Source organism: Silurus meridionalis, chromosome 8 (genome assembly GCF_014805685.1).
Source record: "Silurus meridionalis isolate SWU-2019-XX chromosome 8, ASM1480568v1, whole genome shotgun sequence".
NCBI lineage: Eukaryota > Metazoa > Chordata > Actinopteri > Siluriformes > Siluridae > Silurus > Silurus meridionalis.
The window spans coordinates 17,494,200-17,514,526 of record NC_060891.1 but is presented as its reverse complement, the minus strand read 5'-3'; the positions used below and the strand labels follow the sequence as shown (position 1 = coordinate 17,514,526).

Below are 20,327 nucleotides of genomic sequence, written 5' to 3'. Positions count from 1 at the left end.
CATACTAGGCAATTTTTTTATCAATTTACACTGAAAATTAAGTAAATTGCTAAAATATAAGACATATATGCATATAAAACCTATAGAAATGTAACCCTGCTGCTGCACACCAATGTATATATACTACAATCTATATACCTACACAAAAAGCTGGACAATATGATATAATATAATAAATAATATATAAATATTTAGCAATGCAACATTGGGAGAATACTTACATTATCTAGTATTTTTATTACAAGATTATAATTAACCCAATATAAGTAGATAAAGATGTTTTGGGACATTAATTCAAACTTGGGAAATTAATTCAATTTCCTCCATTTTATTGGCAGAATCTACAGAAATCAATGCTCAAAATGTGCAGAATGATCTGCCAATAGGACAAGTATATTAATAAGAATATTAATAAAAATAAGAATATTAGGAAAAGTCTTGAAATATTTTTCTGTCATTTTAGATATAGTTAATTGTAATAATATAAGAAGAAATAATAGATAGCTGTAATCTTATAACAGGAGATGATGGGTAGCTCTGACGATATTCAAGATTTATTTCACTTTACATTTTGTGTTTTTGCAGTGGGCAGTAAAAATGATCTTAATTAACTCTGAGATATCACAGGCATCATCATGCCTCTTTAATTGTTTATTTAGCATGAGCAGCAAATTTGGTAGGCATCTATCTAATCTGTGTTTGTAGGTAATTGCTGGCAGATAAAAAAATATAGATAAAATTAATTTATTCTCTCATGGTGCATTATAGACCTGACATGAATTGTGGTAGAACTTTTTCTTGCTATATGATGTTTTTTTGCATAGTCATCCAGCTGTGTGTGTGGATTGCTGTTGACTTAGGTGCTAACAGCCAATACTATATTATATTCCTTAATCATCAACTGTGCATTCACATTGCATACAAATGCTACATATATACATACATATACACACACACACACACACACACACACACACACACACACACACACACACACACATATATATATACACACACACACACACACACACACACACACACACACACACAGTTGACAAAAATATCCGTCTCACTGTGCTTATTCAAGAAATAGCAACCAAGTCTGCTTTCCTCACAACAAATCATAAATCCGCTCTGACTGATTAATTAAACACATTCACGACAGGCACCCAGCATGACCCTGACCCCGAAAATAAAGCATGGACATGAGTTACTACAGCACATTTTTCACCTGAGCTAAAGACTGTGGAGGAAGCTATGAGCCGGTTGCCAAAGCTCCAGCCTGTGAGGTGTGTGAGACACACTGATGAATCACTGCCGCTAATTCCCAGTGTGGAGAGCGCGGCAGGAGAGACAGACGTGATTCAACACTGAACCTACACCGATCTCAACGCTGCCAGTGCGCATAGGGTCAATTAGGCAGTACACACTCTCTCCTCTCTCTCTTTCTCCTCTCTCCTGTGCGCGCACGCACACACACACACACACACACACACACACACACACACACACACTTATTTGAAGCCTACTGAAGCAATCCAGACAAGATGAATACAAATAAATATAAAGTGATTCAGTGATTAAGGAGTATCAGTCACAAGTCTGAGCTGCAATTAGAATCAAAGGAGCAGCTTGCTGATTTAATTTACTGTTAATCATCATCAGAGTGCATCAGGATTCTGTAAACTTTAGCTAAATGAGGGAGAGAGAGAAAGAGCGAGAGGGAGCGAGAGAAAAAAAAAAAAAAAAGAAACTCTCCATGTGTTCAGTGCTGCAAATGAGATGAAGCACTGTTGAAAAGGCAAGCGCTCGTGTCCCTTCCTCTCAGAGCCGGAGCTCATTCTTCCCTGTGGATGTGTGGAGGAAATGTTAAGCTGCTGACGGGACGAGGGGGTGGGGGGGGACAGACAGCACGAGTGAAAGGAGGACGATAGAGGCTGTCTCTACTCTACTTTTGTGCTCTGATGTCACAAAACACATGACCCAGCCTCTCCAGTAACAGCCCACAAGGAGGGGGAAAAAGTGTGTTTGAAAGCATACACGTTTTTTGGATGGTGAGAATGTTTCATTCCCCTCACAAACAACCACAGAACCACAAGTGCGGTGCGAGCGCTTTGCCCAGGACGAGTGCAGGGAGCCACTGGGGCGTAAATGGTTAATCGGCGTGGGTCAACCCCACTCTCAGAGACCCGACAAGTCAGTAAGTACGCTCTAACCACACTCGTATCGGCTTCATTCTGCTCCATCCAACATTTGTGCTGTGTGCGCTTTATACTCTCTCTCTCTCTCTCTCTCTCACATGTGGCAATACACAAAAAAGTGTGCAGTGTACTGACCGCTTCATTAATGACATGTATGGCTTGCTGAACGCTTTAGATTTTTCCTCATACACCCTGATATGGTTTGTGCTCTCAGTTTAGCACGTCAAGGGTCACGGCGCCCTCGAAAGGAGACGTTATCTGGCGAGGATATATCCAAGTGTGGCGATGGCATCTAACAGCCTTTTCAGCTCGGTCCCTCCGTGTCAGCAAAACTTCTTCTGGGGTGAGTGCTGTGCAAAAAAAATTATTTTCATCCGAGCGTGCCGTGGTTCAGGCGTGGGGTCATTCGGAAAGCCACCTCGAGCAAAATGCACCGGCTCCGGGTCAATGGCAGTCACGCACAAACACACACACACTTGACCAGATGAGGCGTAGGCGCAGGAGAAGCCACTTTATGGCAGCAAATAGGTGCAGTGTTTACTTTTGTGAGCATGCTAAAAAGCTGACATGTTTGTGGAACTTAAATCTATATTTGTGGAATGATGACTGAGAGGGGGGAAAAGAAAAACCTTAGGACATAAACAGCGACTCCGTTTCAATTGACAGGCCGGCATTAAAACAAGATGTGGAAGGATCGGTTTGGGACTACAGAAGCGTGTCGTACACACGTGTGTTTTGGTCTTTACACAGGCTGAAACTTTGATTTGGACCCCGAAACGCTTTTCAGATAGCAAAGTGCGTAGGAATGAATTTCTATAGGGTCCTACAAAACATTTTTGTTTCCTTCACCTCTCAGGAGCGTAGTCAGGACTTTAAACACGAACAGGAAGCTGACTTCAGAAATAAAAACTGCCTTTAAATAGGGCTTTTTGTTAAAAGACTAGAGAAACGTGTGTGTGTGTGTATATATATATATATATATATATATATATATATATATATATATATATATATATATATATATATATATATATATATATATATATAAAGCTTCTGTAGACGTTTTTTTTATTTATTTAAAGAGGCCAGAAAGACCGGACGGCATTAACACGTGAAGGTGACGGATGAAAATCCACACGCAAAAACAAAGCGTATGCAAAGCGCATTTGAATACCACAACATTTTAAAATATACTAATTTAGGCAAAATGTCAAACAAACTAAATGAAGCAAATAAGGTGACGTTTCATACCCAGGAAGGTTATAAAAAAATTACAAAAAATTCGGTATATATATTAAAGTCAATTATAACAATGATAAAATTCAGAATGAAACTGTGTACTTACAGCATTTTTAGCAGAAGGTTTCTCATAATTGGAAAATGATAGGCTTCTCCAGCAGGAACACTGACTCTGAGACGCACGGTGGGATTGTCGTCACTGTCTGCGTACAGAGACGCAATAAACGTTGTGTCTCCAAAACACGAGACGTGCTGCGAAAGCTGGCGTTGAATTTGTTTGATGGTTGTATGCATATAATGTATGTGTATGATACTTTTTCAGTACGTACATCATTTCAGTCAGTGTTGTCCATTTGCTAGTTTATCATAGATGGTAATTAAAAATATTTATTATATAATAGGATAACGACTTTAACTGATATAATTCCCCTTTCCAATAAGAAGGCAAGCTCTTTTAGAAGGCAAGCTCTGTCCTCACATGATCCAAGCAGGTTGTGCTAAAATCTTCAGGCATTACTAATCAATTACAATTGGGTTACACCACTCTGAGCATGGTAGTCCTGAGGGCTGAGCAGCAAAGGTTAATGATGTTAATTAATTAACAACTTTGCACTGAGAAACAATATTTAAGGACTGTCCAAGAGAAAGTGGTGGTTGTTAAAAATAAGTGAAACTGAGCTTCACAAGTCACAATGCATACAATTCTTCAGCACTAAAATTACTAAATTCTGTCTCATCCGAGTTTATTGCGACTACTAGGTTGAAGCAATGTCCCGGGACTAATTAAGGGTCTTTAACACACTATTATTTCGAAGTGTGTTACATCTGCTCGCTGACGTTTCGCCCAAAACCTCAATCATACGTGTCGAACGCCGCGTGTGTGTTTACTCGGCTTCACTGTGTATCAACAAGTTTAATTTCACATGGTCAGGACAAATACCTCATCATGTACCAGTTACTTCAGAGCGCACAGTGAGTCAGTGAAATCTCTAAATACAGTTGATATTGTTATGGAAGGTTTGAAATGTTTTTATACTTTTAGAACTGCAGCGAAATAAATTGAGAGAATGGAGCATGCAGTCAGAGCATGTGGATTTTCCCCAAATAAAGAGGTCCAACATGTGTAATCATTGAGACATGTCAGTCAGACAATTTCAGTCAAACGAAGGAGAAGTGGAAGACAGAGTTCAAGTCTGAGTGCCTTAAAAAAAAAGAAACCAACAACAACAAAAGTAGCTTGATGGCTCACAAACCACATGGCAAATAGGAAGGCTCTAAGAAAAATGAGCGAGCTCTTCAAAGGACTGGGAAGTAATGTGATATGGACAGTGTTGGATAAGGAACCTTTTTTAGCCTGATACACAGCCAGATGACTTCAAAGTGCCACGACTTGCCAGTAAGACATGAAGGCGATGCAGAAAGATGGATCGTCTTATCCAAAAAAAAAAAAAGGCTCAGTTTAAAAATGCAAACAATTAGAACTGACAAACGACCATTAAAAAAAAAAAACATTAATCCTATAAGAAAACCGAAAGCTTTTGTTTGGATCTGGTGGTTTGGGTCAATTGATTTCCTTTCTGACCATCAGCATTATTATAAAGTCAGAATCTTCTCATTCTCTAAAACAATAGACACCCTTTTTTACTGTAATCATTCTCAATATGTACATCTTTACACACCTGACCTTAACAATTAAACCATCATCTTTAATACTTTTATCAATAAACACCAAACAAAAAAACTCTCATCTCATTTGTAATGAATATCCTAAGCTCATAGTGCTAAACATTTCTTCTGTGGATAGAACACACTGCTGAGTGGGTCTGTCCTCCTTCTCCTCGCCTGTCAAAAAGAGGCATTGAGATCTTCTAAGAGCTTCTGAGAAAATAATCAAACACTTAACCATAGACTCGGGTTCTACCAAACACAACACTAAAACCGGGAAACAATAAATAGTCCCATAACACACACACACACACACACACACACAAAAAACCCTTCTGTTACATAGGAACCCAGTCAACAAACCATCCAAATGGCCACAAAGCCACAAAGCTCGCTCGCTCTGACGCAGAGATGTGTAATAAGTACACGGACAGCAAGACTGCGCTGAGAGAAGATCTCCTAACAGGATGTTGATGGAAATGCGTTTTAGAAGAAGCAGCTTAGAGTTAAGAGCGCATGCAGCTTAGGCAAATTTCTTCCATTAACTAATTGCTGTTGAAGCCATATGGCACGATAGCCATCTGCAAAATGAATCATAGAGACATCACATCAGAGCTGGAGTGTAAAAAAAAAATGTTTAAAAGCATGTCTTCATTCAGAAACGTTTTCATTCACAAACTTAATGTTTTCCATCTGCGGAGAAAATGATCTCGGCGCAAATCATAATGTAAAAATAAATATTATTTTTGATTCTTCACTGAACAAACAGTCCAAAAAAACTGAGTAGGGTTTGATTTGAGAGACTTCAGGAGTCTTAAGTCAATTACCTCATCTCATATTTCTTTTCAAGGGACCATTTAGAAGAAGGAAAGGATACAGCTAAAGAAACATATATACTGCATAAACAGGGTAATTGAAAGGCCAACGTGCGTTCTTGAATGTACCTTGGTACGGCTTCAATTACCAGCCGCTTCTAGTGTGCGGAGGCTTCGGGGCAGCTTTCGAGAGGAAAACGTTGAAAATCTTCAGATAAGTGGACTTTGACTCCGGATGGCTGTTTTGACTCTACCATAATGAAGCGAGTCCAGGACTACAGAGGCTCTACACTTAACAAGGCTCTACCTGTTCTACCCAACACCGGCAACAGCCAAAGCCAGCGTGCTCTATTGATTTAACCTCAGTTGGAATGCAGGGCTTTTCTTTGACTTGGGCACTACTTTAAAATATTTATAATTCGATACACACAAGGGCTATAAGGAAAAACAGAATGTAAAAATGCGAGGCATGAGTCGGGCCGCTAGAGGAGAGGAGAGAAGAGGAGAAGAGAGGACGTGTTGGCAGCCACTCTCATCCTTGGTTTCTTCTTCTAGCCGTGGCTCCGAAATGCACCACAAGGGAAAACTAGTGTTTTTAAATGGGCCGTTGTAGTGCTTTATTTCCTCCCCGAAAATTTACATTTTTCATATCTGAACAATGGGAGAAAACGGCGAGACGGAATCCCAAGCATACCGCTCGCTTTTGAGTGGAAAAAGTGCATTTAAACGCTGTTTTTGTTAGAGATTCAAATCTGAACATAATACGGACTTGCTTCAGTGTCACATGTAAATCGAAACCGGTGAAGATGAAGAAAGTTTCTCAGAATGAATTTGAAGCACATCATTTCTTCCGTATCCATTCAGAAAAAGAGAAGAGGATGAAAGGCAATAGCGTGAATGAGACAATGTCAAAGATAATCTTTCATTGCAATCTGCCATGCAATACAACACACATACCTTCTCAGTGCACATGTAAAACAAACCATTAACACTAAATAACAATACATCCCCTCTCAACCTGCCATGGTAATCTGACCACAGCCATTAGCCTATGCAAGCACTACACAGAGAGCAAGACACACACCTGTGAGAATCGCATTACAGATACATACAGGTATGACACACGCAGTGTGCCTGTTTCAGCGGTATCCGATTCCAGTCTTGTGTTTCGGATGCTTTCATGCCAGAATGGCATCACTTTAGCTTGCTACAGGGCGAAATCTCGGAGGATTTGATCGTTTTTAGCTGGATGTGTGCTGTATTACTTGACTAACAGGCTTGAAATTATATAAATTATGACATTTTCCCATATAAATTGCAACAAATTGAATATACATATACACATATGTACATAAACATAAATACATACAAAAATACACACACAATTTGAATACAGAATCCATTGATGAACCCAGTGTTAAAGCCCAGAGCAGGAAAACAGCGGCATTGTCTGTGCTATTAAGTATTAACTCAAGCTCTGCATCTGGCTCTGTTGTCAACAATGCTGTTTTTCTGATTCTGAACGTTTGTTGACTCATCCTGTGACGGCATTCGGGAGGGTGCTATAGTTACTCCAGCTCCTGTTTCATTGTCTGGTGTGTTTACTGTAAGCCCAAGCTGCCTGTAAAAAGTCGTTTCGGGATGTCGCTGGATTCTTTGAGGGAAGCGACAGCTCATCGTCAGGGTCATGTAAAATTTATCAGTCAGACCCTCACAGAAAGGTTGACAACTTCTATTAAAACGATCCTCAGTGCCTTTAAATATGCATTCACATGTCCAAAGGCAAAAATTCTCTAAAACATTGTTTTCCCCAGCAAAATGAAGGGAAGTATTTGAATTCACTCGGAGGAAGCAATTTTGAAGAAAACAAGGGGGAACCAAAAAAAATGCCTGAGACACGTTTACACTTCACAATTTAGGATGTCATTTTGCTGACAAAGGTAACTGAACACAGTCAGTTCTTCTGACTTGTTCCTCTACTTCTAAATATTAACAACGTTGCCTATTAATAAACATGATTTCCTCAAATAAGATATGAAGCCTGCGCCCAATTAGACGAGCTGCAACCTGAGCGATAAGCAAGCAAGCGTTCGCAAAGTCTAGACATGGAGAGAGCAAGATTTCTGTTATTAAGATCGTTTTGATTTTTTTTTATATATATATATATATATTTATGTGCTAGGGTTCACAGAGTTGTTAGTGCAAAATATTCCTATACTAATATTCAAAAACAACCTTTGTGTTTCAGTTCACTCACAGGAATTTATTTTTAGATGAAAAGGTCCTAGAAACCAAAATCCTCAGTATAGGTGTATAATGATTCACAAGCAGAACAAGTGACTATTCCTTTATCTTTATAATTTTTAAATCAATTGTTTTTTTTAAGGTCAAACATAACTTAAAACCAGGATCAGCACAAATCTACATAAGTGTGTGTATGCAAACTAGGAAACATAAAAAAAACCTATTTCCCTGTCTAATTAGATCTCTTATTCCTTTCACATTAATGATTTAAATGATCATCATATGCAGAGAAAAAAAACTCAGTCTTTCAAATTATTGTTGAATGATGCTAAGATGAGTGATTTTTTTGTTTGTTAAATGGTTGTGTACAACATTGTGAAATATACTGAATATACTGGTCTGACTGCAGCACACATTCAGCCAAAGCTCAAGCTGGTAATGAGTTCATATTTAGCCAACCACAAAATTGGGTGCTGGCGTTGGAGTTAAGGTTTATTGTGGCACCAAGATTTTTACTATCCAATTCGATAGGAAACAAAGCCACATTACAGTAGTCTAAATAGGTATGCTTTAACTCTGTCCCTAAAATATATCTTAAATAATAATAAAGCTTTCTTGTAAAAACCTTTGCATCCAGAGTCCCACACAAATGTTGAGAAGTTTCTCAAAAAAATAAATAAGAAATCAGAGTAGTGTGTGTTTGCCACTGCGGATTTCACAGCAGAGACACTGAAGTAAACAAATAATAGTGATGAGAGGTTCTATTCAGTCCCTAAATTACAGTCTGGTTAAGTGGAGACGGCGTGTGTGCCAACTCATTATTGCTGGTCACTTCCAAAAGGGACTCATCTTTATCCCTCTTTGGGGAAAACATTCGAGGGGACTTGGTAGTAAAGGAGGCTTTATGAGGGTAGAAGCCCAGGAGAGTTAAGCACATGCCCACAGGGTGCCAAATCTTGTGTGGGATGTGGAAGGGCTATGGCTAGGACAGGCTGAGAAATGGACTGTGAATGTTCAGTGATGTTCGAGGATTGCTTTTTAATTACACCCATAGGCTGCCTGGGTAATATGATGATTATGATAAAGAGCATGACCTTATAAATAGTTGTTTTTTAATGGTAATTATACTACTTTTTGTGTATAATTCAATTTAATTACATATAAGTAAAACATGAAATATAAGTGCTAGAAATATAAAATGTCTTCAATCAAATTATTCCAATAGCAACAGTGCTAACTTATTCCTGTCATGGAGGAGAATTCATATATTACAGTTCAGAGGTGTGTGTGTGTGTGTGTGTGTGTGTGTGTGTGTGTGTGTGTGTGGCATTGTGCTACATACAGCGTGTCCACCTGAGGTGTAAGTGTGTGTGTGTGTGTGTGTGTGTGTGTGTGTGTGTGTTCAGGAAAGGGCCCGGCTCTGGCCTCATTTGACACACAGGCTTTCTAAACAGCCTATGGGTGTAGTGACAGCTGGGCTCTGCCTATAGCCACTAGTCACAGATATGCAAACACAAACACTTTTGTACTTTACTAAACAGAAAACACAATTATGCAGAGAAAATAAGCTTAGCAGAAACGTTAGTTTTCCTTGGCGACACAGCGAAATACATATGAGCAAAAACTTGCAATTTCACCTTTATATAATATACAGTATGAGTATATTCATTTTAGGGGTTATAAAAGGTCATTATTGATGTATTAATCTTTGAAATGCCTTAGTAGACATTACTCGGGTCATTGCAAAGTAAAAGCTAAAATAATCAATAAACAAGGATCTCTGTAAAAAAAAAAAATAAAAAAAAAAAAAAAAAATATATATATATATATATATATATATATATATATATATATATATATATATATATATATATATATATATATATATAAAAAGGTTGTATATAACCGGTTATAAAAAGGGGTGAATGATTTAAATTTAAAAGCAATAACGTAAAGAGAACCATGCTGCCATTTCAGCATCTCGTCTCCCTTATAGTTCAGTTACCGCAGTGTTTATCTAAACGTCCTGGTAGCTTTTTTCAGCTCGAAACATTTCAGATATGAACGAGCAACAGAACACAGAAAGAAACGCTAGACAACCTCAAGCCCACAAAAATGCTGTTGTGGGTTTGGGCAGAGATTCCAAATACCATAGTATTAACACCGTGCCACAAATAAATATAGCAAAATAAATATTTGTACCAAGTTTGCCTATTGCATGATTGTGCATGAGCTTTAAAAAAAATGGGATAGTTTCAGGTATTTTAGTTTCTGTCGTAACTTCAGGTTTGCATGGGGGGAAATAAATAAATAAATAAATAAAAATACAGCAAAATTGACGATATGCAGAGCTGTGTCCATCGGTGTTAGAGACCTGAAGCCACAAAAATGCCATTTCACTGTTTTATAGAACTGGCACTGCACTGATAAACTACTGAGCTTATAATAAGCTTTCTCAGAGAGCCACTTAGACTGGGGGAAGAGGTAATGATATGCTGCTGGTCTTATATATTGGCTAAAACAAGAAATGGCCGTCGGAACAAATTCCCCTTTTCCCTGGCAGTGAAATGTCTAAATTTTGACGTAAATAATCATTAGTAACATTATCCCTTTGTTTTTTAGTCACGGATAAATATTTTACAAATCGCTATAAATAATTATTTCCTCTTGTAATAAAAATTACTACAATGTTGCATGCTATTAAGGGAAATTAATCAAAAGCACAATGCAGACTACACTGGTGTTAATTTTCCAATAACGACACACCCTAAACTCTTATTACATCACAGTAGTACCCCGTTGCCAACTAAATAAATAAGTATTAAAAATAACTTGAGTATAAATAAAATAAGTATTAATTTATTGATTTTTTTAAAATAAACTTTTAATGTCTTTATAGTTACAGTTCAAGATGTGGGCATCTATGAAACACTTCCTATTTCTTATATTATAGCAGCTATAAACAGTTGTTCCCTGACTGGCCTTTGTTTTATCCTTCATGACATTAAAAACACAAACAAATTGCATTTTAATTTTAAGAAACCACAAAGCCCTTTATACTGAACCGCACAAAGTTAGAACTTTACCTCTGACTGTTACAGAGCACTGTTTTTCCATACAAGTCCCAGTATAGGCTATTACTATTGAAATGATAATATATTACAATGAGTGCACTAATATAAAGCAGATCTGTTTTGCGGTCCACAGCGACTGTCCAAGCTGCTGTTCTAAACGATTAAACACCTTCCAACTAGTTAGAATTGAGAATCCAGCATTGCTGTGGTACACGATTTTTTGAAATTGACAAAATCAGCAAAACTTGTATAAGTCTTTTTTAAATGGCACATGAGCATCTTTTGTTTAACCCACAATACACTAATCTGCCATTATATAAAACTAACAAAGTCATCAATCATGCAAGCCACTGCTTACTTTATTGGGGTACAATAAATGTATTTAAACAGAGCGAGTAATTCGGGGGGAGAAGAAAAAAAAAAAAAAAAAAAAAAGATGTAAGCGAGTTGAATCCAACAAAGGAAAAAAGCTGAACGTTGGCCATATTCAACTGTCTGTGTTATGCTTAGCACCTTATGCGTGTAGTATGGAATTTTACGGTTCCAAAGTAAGCACTTTTTAGTGGGGATCAGAGTATTAAATGTCAGGATGATTAGGATGGAAGGAAGGGCAAGTTTTTGAATCTGTGAATGTGACGGCCCAAGGTTTAAATGCAGACACTGGGACAAATCGAGAGGCAAAACAGAGAGAGTTATTTCATACATGAACGACAAAAGTGATCACTGGCGTGCTTCCTAAAAAAACACAACTCGACTCTGAGCTCCTTTAGCTTTGACTGTCAAATTATCAACACGTAAAACAGCACTTAACTGAGCATTAATGGTGCTACTTTTACTACTTGACCCATTTTGTGACACCCAAACGCAAGCAGGACTGAACCCCCAGGATAAATCCAGGCTGGTGTATAATTTACAGTATCCTACATAGCATATGATTTGCAGCCATGCAGCAGAATACATTTCATCTCTCTCTCTATTCAACCCAGCTATAGACTTAATGCATCAGGATGCTCGAGATGGATGGCATCGCCCTTTTAATCTGCTAAACAACGCTGATAATTACCACGGAAAGAGGGGGGAAAAAGTGACAAAAACCTTCCGGAGGCTTGGTTAGATGACTGGGACAGTAGCCTCTGCTTTCTTTTAAGGGCCATGTTGCAGTTCCATTTCTTCTCACATGAACCACAGCACTTCCTGCCATTTAGAAGTACAAGTGATCTCAATTAAGGACCTCCATGAAGGCAGGAGGCGGCAGACAGTTATGGCAGCGAGAGCCAGAGGAAACCGTCTTTACATTTTCCTCCCTTGGCGCTCCAGACACGGTCGAGGATAAAAAAAAAACAAAAAAAAAACATATGCTCTGAAAAACGTGCCTGTTTTACAGTACGCAGACATAAATGTCAGAATCAGGCAGTTTACTAGCGTCACTCTGACTGACTCTCGTTCAGAAAGAAGCGCCAGTGCAGAGTTATTAGTGAGCAGTGGAACAAAAACATGATGAATACAGAAAAGAGAGCAATCGCTGCGCCAGGGAAAAACCACCACAATACATTGTTAAGGAAACTATATGAGACACAATACCGTATTTGCTGAATGGATTCTTTTTTTTTTTAATTGTTTTGCAATTGAGGATTGGAAATAGGATTTCAAGAGGGTGACATCACAAACTCATTCAGTACACATGCTATCTGAATCCTTTCTTGTGAACAATGTAAACCTAAACTTGAGGAGTCTGGATTAAAAGCCAGTCTAGTATCAACGATATGAAATTCTTTACATTAATTATATTTAATGACATGGTCGACAAACTAAACCTAATTGACTAAGATGTATAATGTATGCTTGGATGTATAATGACATTACCATGATGAAGTTACAAAGAAAATAACCACTTTTATATGTTGGAATAAACTTTAACTTTGGCATTCATAGTAGAACAAGCCTTGACACTGGCTAAAATAAGGTGTATTTTCCTTACGGACAGAAAACACACAAGAAATCGATTTAAAAATCTGTTTCCGTTTTAAGTGTAATGTTTTTGTTTATGTGCCATTTCCGAGAAGGTTCCTCGGGTCTCCCCCAGGTGAGGCTCGCTGGCAACACGGCAAGATAAATTTTACTCACCAACCACAATCGCTCTCGTGGAAAAATATTTGGTTGACAGCAGATTTTGAGGCTCTTCTTTTTTTTATATGTTAAACTGGCATATTTAAAGACTGGCCTCGTGTGACTTTAAGTTCAACTTGAATTCTCGCACAAAGGCTCGAAGGACCTATTTATCGCCTCGCAAACATAAATCAGTTAGCGTTAAGTGATATTTGCAAAACATCGATAATTCAGTGTGAATAATAGCAAGTCGGGGCCTGTTCGTATTCCTGTCACTGAATGGGAGCTTTGTGTGCGTATTCTTTATTACAGCAGTGATGAACAGAAATGTCAGGGGCTAATTGAATTCTCGATGGTGCAGAAAGTGGGACGCATCCGAGACACTGAGGTTTGGTGGATTGTGTGAGATTTTCTCACATCCAGACATATCTTCAAATGCGCCTGCGTATGAACTAGCGATCATGCTGATGACGAGTGACATTAGTATACACATCAGAAAGAGCGAGTGAAAGGATGCGTAACGCGTGCGTGTTTGAAGAGAGGAAGCCGCTGATGTGTTTATGTTGCGCCGAGCAGGCCAGCTCAGTTTTGATAACTGTAAAATGAGACGTTCCTCGGCAGACGGGTGAACGCGAGTGCAAAACGGGGTAGATGGGTCAAAAATAATAATAATCCGATCTACTCACATCATGCTCTGCAGCTCTGGGATGAAACTGATCGGTTTTCCGGATCCTCTTGCTGCCATTGAGGTGCTGCTGGCTGCCATTGGGCTCGCAGCACTGTTGCTCATCTGTTACACACACACAAAATGCAGGGCTCATTTGACCGTGTGCTCCATCAAAGCCTCAAGCAATTAGAAACCCACTTCACAAGAAAACGTTTCCGGATGATCAGACAGGAGAAGGGGAGGAAAAAAAATATCATAAAAACACGCCACATGAGATGGAACCTGGATCATAGAACGTGTAACAAGTTTTATAACGGAAAGAACGGCCGAGTGTCACAGTGAGAACAGATCTGCGGAGCTAATTCTTAAAATATAGTAATGAATTCATAATATGCATTTCAAAGTAGCTAATCGCACAAACAATATCAGTAAGGATGAACTTGGGCCTCTTTTTGTGCAAATTCAGCACAGAGGGCAAAACTGCGCTGCTGTCGACTGTGTAACTACTATGAGCATATTAAGAACATCTGGTTCTACTTAATGACATGCCAATAACATTTTTCCAGCGTTGATCCCTATTTAAAAAAAAAAAAAAACTAAAATCACAACCACAGATACCAAAATTACTAATTCAATTTGAGCAGTTCTTCTGTGACTGTTGGGTGTGTAGGAGTAGCAGATTTACCAAAAAGAATTTTATTGTCAGCATGAGGATTAAGGACTAGATTACACCCTAAAAATGTAAGGCCATAATATGAAAATAACAGAAATAACAAAAGAAATGATCAAAAGACACGTGTTTAAAAGGTAGTTAAGAATGCCATGTGGTAGCATTTATCAATAAAAATATTCTTAATGTTCTGTTGCACATGGTGATATAAAGGATAATGACCCTTTTTTCAACCAACATTTTCAAGCGTACATAAGATTAAATCAATACATTCTTTAAGTTAAATTAAATATTTTCACAACTAAGTGTCTTATATCTGCACCAGGATCATGAGTACAGGTTTATGGAACTGGAATGAATGAATGAATATTTGGTCCAACCAAAAGAGGTTCCCTTTGAGTCTGGTTCTTCTGAAGGTTTCTTCATCATACCCTCTCAGGGAGTTTTTCCTTGCCATAGTCGCCACTGGCTTGCTTATAAGAGATAAGCTTACAATTATAAGGAACAAAGTTATAGGCTCTAAACCTATACTTTCTTTAATACAACTTTATAACCACTTTATCTCTTTATCTCTGTTCATTGTTAAAAGCACTATACCAACTTAAATTATTTGAACAGAGACGTGCAGTTCTAATTTTTCTACCATGTAACGATTTACCACACAGTCCAAATACTGTCCTTATAAAAAAAAAATAATAATCATAATATTAATAATAATAATAATAATAATAATAAAATCATCACTGGATAATAAAAATAAAAAAACTCACTAGATTAAGGAAGTGTGAACATATCATCATGTGCTGCATATCAGTTAACATTCAGCACACAGCTATACACACATTTTGCAGTTAGGCCTCGTCAAACACCCCCTTGCTTAATAAAACAAATTAACAGGATGCTGATATTTACCTGGAAATGGACCTTGTCAAATTTAAATGTTCCATTGTTGAGTGTGGAAACATTTACATTGGGAAGCATAGCCAGGTGAGTTCTGATGGCTTACCAGATTTATTTCAACAAAAATCACCTGATGCACAGCTGCTGGCTCGACTGAATTCAAAACCACAGCCTTCCTTTTGCCAGCCAAGTCATCAGACTCGCAAATCACACAGGTGGATTGCCTTTTTTTCTGAACAGATGAGAACAAAGCACCGAGGACAAAAAAAAATTGCTTGCTCTATTGTTAGGAACAATTATCAGAACAAATAAATGGTGTCCACCCCCCAACCGTACATCAAAGCAGGCAAAACACAATAAGGCGAAACATAAAACTGCTAGTTTACACTCGGAGAAAGCGAAGTGTTTCAAGGCGTCCCGAGAGCAGAAGCACAGACAGCACTCACTTCCCCAATAAATACATCCGAGCATAACATTTCAAATCCTTCTGTTTTCGCCCCCTCTGTTGGATGAAAGCAAGAGGCTTTTTTTTTTTCGCTTTGGCTTGTGAAGGCAGATGGTCGCCATACTCGGCAAAATGAATTCAGATGTGGCAAATGAATCAAGATTACTTCAACATGCAAAGGTCTGAAAGAGTGCCTCGCCTTGAATGAGAGCAGGGGAGCCGAGTCTATTTATTGCATTTCCCTCTCTATAATTAACTAGATCTTTATATAGCTTTGCTTCGAAATTTCTTTTTCAACAGATGCCTAGTTTATTTACCGATTTTAATCTCGTGCACGCAATTTATTGTTCAGGAGTTAAAACACTGTTTGGTATAACTGAGCAAAAAGCTATTGTGTTCAAAATGTATCTTAATCACTACGAGCTGAAAAGGCAGAGAGCAAAAATAATGCAACACTGTGTGCTGCCATTTAGACCAATACCATACCATCTGATTCAATTATTTTACACATTACATCAATTTTAATGGCTGTAATGTCCATTAATAAGTCACATTCTAAAGCACAGATCCCAAGGGAAAGAAAATTATAGTTTATAGGGAACAAAACCATTAAAAAAGCCAGACTGACAGACTTAGTGTTTTAACAATCAATTAAACCTGTCCAGAAATGTTAGAAAAATATAAAAATAAAAAATATTAAAATAATAAAAATGGTTTGAATACAATCATCTCAATTTAGCCATCGCAAAATTTACAGTCTGAAGCTATAAAATATTAGTGGGGATAAGAAACAAATTTGGGAACTGCTGAATCGGGAGAAGTAATTTAAGACCGGCCCGCTCTGGAGATTATAATGAAGAGGCAAAAAAAAAAAAAAAAAAAAAGTGATTTAATGCTGTTCAAACTTTTATTTCACTCCCACATCCTCGACCCAGCAGCCCACACATCCCTGTGCCATGGCCTCCACCTCCCCATGTTTGCATAAGAAAGTGAAATCATGCAAAATCTATTTCCCTCTATCCAAAAGTGCGGAGCAAAGACTCTTGGAGGTCTATTCAAATGAGAATGTGGTGGGATATGGCTCTGGTTAAACGAGCGAGTGTAGTAAAATCACACTCAGTCTGAACTCCATCCCCCCCCCAATTCCACGCTGAAGTGTGGCGCCTCATCTGCTTGCCTGCCCTCCACATACACATATATACAGATTTAACAAACAATAGGCATGTGGAAAAGTAAGCTATCAGCCACCACTCAACTACAGCTTTTATATCCACAATTATCCCAAAACCACACAACCCACCCGCCTTAATAGGCATTAACTTCACTCCAGCATCCCTCACTGCAGAGCAGAGTCTCAGGGGCATCAAACACCAGACTGTGATGTCCTCTTTTCTTTTCCTTTTTTTGTTTTTCTGTCTAGCCTGCAGATGGAACTAGTGTGAAACAATCACAGGAGTGAAACAAGAAAGTTAAAAGGCTTTTTGCTTCTTATTCTTCTCACTCACTTTGTTCCTGATGCCAAGTATTAAAAAGTTTAAAAAGCAGCACTGTACGCTGGAGCGCGAGCCTCTACAGAGCACAAAACACCCGCGTGCTTAGATGCAGGATGCTTAGAAACAGTTGCAGCAGTAGAGACGGCTCTATAACGACTAATCAATAATAAGACCTGTGCATGATGTTCGTGCTGATTTCCGGGTGCAGGCAAAACACGGGGAGCAAAACAGGCACTCAATTCGTGTGTAAAGAGTTCACAACAAACAAATGCACGCTCATCTCTACGACTGCGCAAATGTCACCCGGTTACCTCTCAGTGGCTTCTAGACCACAGTGTCCTCGGTGTTCACGCTCACACTCGCCTCCTTATCACACCGCTCGCGCGACTTTCCGGGTGAGGGTTTTGGACGTCACCCCGGTGGAGTGCTTTATGGGTAATGTAGTTGTACGCTGTGCGCGCCGCTATAGAGTGCTGGTGAGCCGGAGGCGCTGCTGTAGTTCCCCGCGGTGTGGTGGAGTCGCACAGTAATAGACGAAATCCAAAAAAGAAAAAAAAAAAATTCAACAGCGCCACCTACAGACCACACATCAGTCCTCAAACCACGCGCGTTCAACATAAAGAGGGAATCAATCTCATATCATCGAATGATCCAATGCAGAAAAGCATAGAGGTAATTTAATTATATATAATTACATATAATTTAGATCTTTTTATTTACATATATGTCAAATAAAGAATCATTTAGCTAAAACAGTAGAAAACCAGATGAACAGCTTAAAGATCCTGAGCAACTAAAGAACTTTGAGGATGAATTTTTATTTTCATTGAATATAAATAGTCTGTTGAATGGCACAAATTGCAGTTTGCATGAACAGTTCTACATTTAAGAGCTCATCACTAAACACACACCTCAACCATGATAACAACTGTAATGAATGGGCACCTCAGGGAGCTTTTTCCTTTCTCCTGCCACCACTGGCTTGCTCATTGGAGATACACTTATAAGAAATAAACGTATAGGCACTAACATATAATTTATATGTTTTAACCTATTTAATTTTGTAAAGCAGCTTTGAAATAATGTCCATTGTTCAAAGTGATATTGAAAAAAAAAAAGGTTTTGGAATACTAACAGATGCATATGTAATATTGTATTATTATTATTATTATTATTATTATTATTATTATTATTTCCATTATTGTTGTTTTCGTTGTTGTTAGTGTTATTATTATCATAATCACTGCAAAATTAATTTTATTTGACTGCATTTCCAATCACTGATTCAGCATGAAAACTTTTGTCATTTGCTGTAACTTATTATTATTATTATTATTATTATTATTATTATTATTATTATGTTTTATAATAATTATATACGTATATATAAGCTCCCGTTTTGTGCTCCTAAAAAATGTGTTGCAAAACTGTTACATCTATAAATAAGCTCATGCATATGCATGCAGGGTTAAAAGTAAACGAATTGCCTATGTTTTGCAGTTGTTGACTCATTTCCTTACTTACTTACTGTAATCTGAATAAAAACTGAAAGCTGTAGTGCTGAACTCTGTGTATAACAGCACAGGATTCATGGTTACAGTGTGATTCGTGTTCATGTGCACCAGCTACATTATCGATTTAGAAGTAAATGCAGTACTGTAGAAGTTCCTTCAGCATTAAGAGGATGTCATTTCACGGGCAGATCCATCCAGTGATGCATTTTCAGGTTTTTTGGTGGATGCAGTAAATGTGTAATGAAGGATTTTGATGAGTTGTGTTCTGTAATGGAGGTTGTGATCTAAACACAATCTGTACCTGGTACAGTATCAGTATTATGGAGCAGTGAGTTGATGTGAGTCATTAATTCAGTGTGTTTGGATTGAAGGAGATGTCCGGTCCGGTACACCACGTGCTCGAGCCTCATCAGCATAATAATCATCCCGCGCATGCACACGTGTATATAAACCACAAAACCTGAGCTCGCCAAAGTGCCTGCCTCCCAAACACAAACCGCACAACGAGACCTAAAAGCTGCGGCTTCTCCAATCTCTCCTCCATCTGCAACCGCAACCTTTTTGGAGACTTTTTTTTTTTTTTACTGTGCCATCTTGTAGATGGGGAAAAGAAAAAAAAGCTGAATATTTTACCGCATCTTTGAATTAAAAGCTATTAAGCACAACTATTCGCTTTTTTTTCTCCTCCCGGCGTGCCATCTGTGTAAACGATTCGGGTTTATAACAAGACTGACCTCATTCGACTTTTCCTCCGGGCGAGTCGGGATGCGCGGAGACTCGCGTTTCTCTCGGACGGCTCTGTGAACTTCACGGCGCGGACGCAAAAAGAGACTTGTGCAAAAGAACGCGAGCGATGCCTCTGACTGTTTTATGCTGAAAAAAAAGAAAATAAGAACTACTACTACTACTACAACTACGGCTACAGAAAAGGACGATTTGTGTGCGCGCGCGCGCGGGGGCGTGTGCGCTCGGCTTCGAAGCGGACTGAAGTCCGGACGCAGAGCGCGCGATTTCGGTTTTTAAGTCCGTCGAGGCGCGCGCGCACTTTCGTCCGAAAGTGAGGCGCGCGTGCGAGCCAGCCGGGAACTGCTGCAGTTTTTTTCCCCCTACTTTCCCTCACTATGATACACTAAAAGCACCGTTAACGTGTCACCGTTAACGAGCGCGATCGCCGAGTGATCAAGAAGAAGAAAAAAAAAAAAGACTGGCGATATTGATCGCGAATCCGTTTCACGGTTTCGTTTGTGCGCGCGTTGCGTGTGAGTGAGTGAGTGTGTTTTTTATTCCTGTGTGT

General features: G+C 38.6%; 2 protein-coding genes across 5 annotated transcripts in view; one reads left to right on the top strand and one right to left on the bottom strand.

The window, feature by feature from the left end:
* Window positions 1-20,278, bottom strand: part of supt3h (SPT3 homolog, SAGA and STAGA complex component) — an 85,349-nt gene extending 65,071 nt beyond the window's left edge. Inside the window, exons 1-2 of one of the 4 annotated variants that reach the window (XM_046855442.1) lie at window positions 19,768-20,278; window positions 14,031-14,134 (exon numbers count right to left, since the gene is read on the bottom strand). In XM_046855442.1, the coding sequence (XP_046711398.1) occupies window positions 14,031-14,134 (104 nt within the window). In that variant the 5' untranslated portion in view covers window positions 19,768-20,278. Of the gene's footprint in view, window positions 1-14,030; window positions 14,135-17,531; window positions 17,807-17,830; window positions 17,992-19,767 lie in introns of those variants that run through there. The other 3 variants (XM_046855441.1, XM_046855443.1, XM_046855445.1) reach the window with 3 other exon arrangements.
* Window positions 2,182-20,327, top strand: part of runx2a (RUNX family transcription factor 2a) — a 39,686-nt gene continuing 21,540 nt past the window's right edge. Inside the window, exons 1-2 of the mRNA XM_046855440.1 lie at window positions 2,182-2,200; window positions 2,416-2,544. Coding sequence (XP_046711396.1) covers window positions 2,487-2,544 — 58 coding nt within the window. The 5' untranslated portion in view covers window positions 2,182-2,200; window positions 2,416-2,486. The remainder of the gene's footprint in view (window positions 2,201-2,415; window positions 2,545-20,327) is intronic.